The sequence below is a fragment of the Lolium perenne genome, chromosome 4 (genome assembly GCF_019359855.2).
Source record: "Lolium perenne isolate Kyuss_39 chromosome 4, Kyuss_2.0, whole genome shotgun sequence".
NCBI lineage: Eukaryota > Viridiplantae > Streptophyta > Magnoliopsida > Poales > Poaceae > Lolium > Lolium perenne.
Genome location: NC_067247.2, coordinates 60,780,165 through 60,782,646, shown reverse-complemented (window position 1 = coordinate 60,782,646; position 2,482 = coordinate 60,780,165). Strand labels below are relative to the sequence as shown.

General features: G+C 48.1%; 1 protein-coding gene across 1 annotated transcript; it reads left to right on the top strand.

The window, feature by feature from the left end:
• Positions 1 to 265: 265 nt before the first annotated feature.
• On the top strand, positions 266 to 1,728 carry LOC127346827 (uncharacterized). Its single transcript, XM_051373084.2, has 5 exons — positions 266 to 643; positions 697 to 933; positions 1,021 to 1,086; positions 1,189 to 1,254; positions 1,356 to 1,728. The coding sequence occupies exons 1-5, from the start codon at positions 266 to 268 to the stop codon at positions 1,443 to 1,445; spliced, it is 837 nt and encodes a 278-aa protein (XP_051229044.1). The 3' UTR covers positions 1,446 to 1,728.
• Positions 1,729 to 2,482: the final 754 nt, after the last annotated feature.

Sequence of the window (2,482 nt, the reverse complement as noted above, 5' to 3'; positions counted from 1 at the left end):
TTCTAGCATTCGCCGGAATTTTCTGACACTTGCGACATTTTTCTAACCATACAGCCACTCCCCAGGTTGCACCTAGCAACCTGAGCTGTGCAAGAAACCATTTCAAGCTCATCTCAAGTTCTCAACGGCCATATATACAAGTACGTACACATTATCAGCCACTTGCTTGCATGCTCCCTGCCAATACCAAGATCTATTGCAGCTAGTTTCCTTCTCTCCGTGACGCATTGCGACTCCCAGTCACAGACACAGGACTCATTGCACAATGTCGCGTGCCGACCTACTGCAAGGGGCTATCATCAAGTCGCAGGAGGCGGCGCAGTGGGCGCCGTACCACGCGCCGGACGAGGAGTCGGAGATCGTGGCGCAGTTCCTGACGGCGCCGTACCCGTGCTTCGACGGCTACGACTACCCCGACGTGTCGTTGGCGCTCTCCTACTGCGGCAGCGCCTCCAGCTCCATCGACCTCAACCTCTCCGGGGAGGAAGAGGAGGAGAGGATCACCAAAGGCGCCTCCATGGTCCCCGGCTACCTCAACGATGGCAATGCCCGCGGTGCCGCAACACCGAAGCGGAAGGTTTTGCAGGCCGGCCAAGATGATCATGGACGGCACAAGAAGAAGCTTCGTGCTGCAGATCACAAGGTCTCAAACGTTGCATGATAGCTTCTTTTCGATAAACGTTGCATGATATCTAGCTACAAAGTTTGTTTGCCATAATGTGGCCACTGGCGAGGCTGATTCTCGAATTTGGCGTCATCGTGCAGGGCAAGAAGGTTGTACCCAAGACGTGTAGCAGCAGCTACTGCTCGGACAACGAGTCCAACTGCTCCCTGAGGAACCGCGGCGCGGAGGATCATGTCGCCGGCGGCGCCAAACCGAAGGCTCGGGCCGGTCGCCGGTTGGCGACCAATCAACAGAGCCTCTACGCAAAGGTGAGCACAATGTGCAACCGTTCTGATTGTTTTCAGTAGGGTGCGTACAAGGATTGGTTCAGAGTTTTGTCCTATGATGAAATACAGAGAAGAAGGGAAAATATCAACGACAAGCTCCGGGCTTTGCAGAAGCTGGTACCCAACGGAACCAAAGTAAATTTCTCTGTGTCCATTTTGTTGAACTGGGGATTGTGCTAGTTACCAAAAGTTCCTACTTCTCTAGTGTTTTCTGACTGTTATGAAGTACTCTCGCAGGTGGATCTTAGCACTATGCTTGAGGAGGCAGTCCTCTACGTCAAGTTTTTGCAGCTGCAGATCAAGGTAATTAAGCACAAAGTCCATGTTATTGCATTTCTATCTCTCTCTCCTAGGAGCTCTGCGACTGTGATGTCTTACCAGATACGTTTTTTCATGTGCATCAGGTGCTGAGTTCTGATGAGATGTGGATGTACGCGCCGCTCGCTTACAACGGCATGAGCTTAGGAATCGATTTGAGGATCACCCCTCAATGAATAATGATGGACATGACTCGCTTTCTTTCCATCTATTGGATTTTTTGAGCCAGACGGAAGCTAACCATTTCGAAAAGAGGATGAGCTACAAGAACCTCAACTACATTGTATAACACTGACGACATACAGAACCAAGGGTTTGCAATTGTCTTCTCTCTGCAAGAACCAATCTTTTTAGGTCACTTACCATCAGCTCTCCACACATCAGATTCACGGGTCTTGATAGACTAGCAGAGCATGTGCCCGGGAATGTAGGTCTGTTTTTAGTAGAGCACGAAGCTACAGAGGACACCCATTATGACTGATGCTATAATATCAGAGCAGATTTGTAAATCTGTCACATTTTTACCCAACTGATTGATGTTGAAACAATGGAGAAGGAATAATAATTCCGCGTCAAACAACTAGGCTCTCTTGTCAAGCTCATTGACAGCTGAGTCGGAAGCCACATCAATGCCATATCGCAAAATATCAAAAAATACCTTGAAAACGTAATATTTAGATCCAGATAGAATAGTCTTTGTGCCAAAAAAAATTCAATATGCCATCTTGTCTTGCGGCGCTCTATCCTTCCAAGCGAGTATGTGCTCGGGGAGCACTCCTTCTATCATTCATAAAATATGCTTATCTCTCCTTGTTCGTAAATGATAGAATTAGAAGAGGAGAATGATTTGCCACACATTATGGTCTTTCACGTATCTCATATATATAGGCATTTACACAAGATATACATGGATACAAATCCTAACAATAATGGCCAAATATCAAGCACTAAATATGGTAGGGTATAAACCGAATATGCTAGGTATATGCTGGGCATATTCGGTTTGCCTAACACCCCCCCCCCCCCCCCCAAGTCGCAACGGGAGACTCTCGGACGCTGAGACTGGACCGAAAATCCAAGAACGGCGGTGATGCTAGGCCTTTGGTGAAAATGTCCGCGAATTGTCTAGACGATGGCACATGAAGAACTCGAATGTGCCCCAACGCAACACGGTCTCGAACGAAGTGAAGGTCGATCTCGATGTGTTTGGTGC

Excerpts from the sequence above, each read along its gene's own strand:
- LOC127346827 (XM_051373084.2), top strand. The coding sequence starts at position 266 with ATGTCGCGTGCCGACCTACTGCAAGGGGCTATCATCAAGTCGCAGGAG. Across the intron at positions 934-1,020 it reads AACAGAGCCTCTACGCAAAG|AGAAGAAGGGAAAATATCAA; the intron begins GTGAGCACAATG and ends GATGAAATACAG. Across the intron at positions 1,087-1,188 it reads TGGTACCCAACGGAACCAAA|GTGGATCTTAGCACTATGCT; the intron begins GTAAATTTCTCT and ends GTACTCTCGCAG.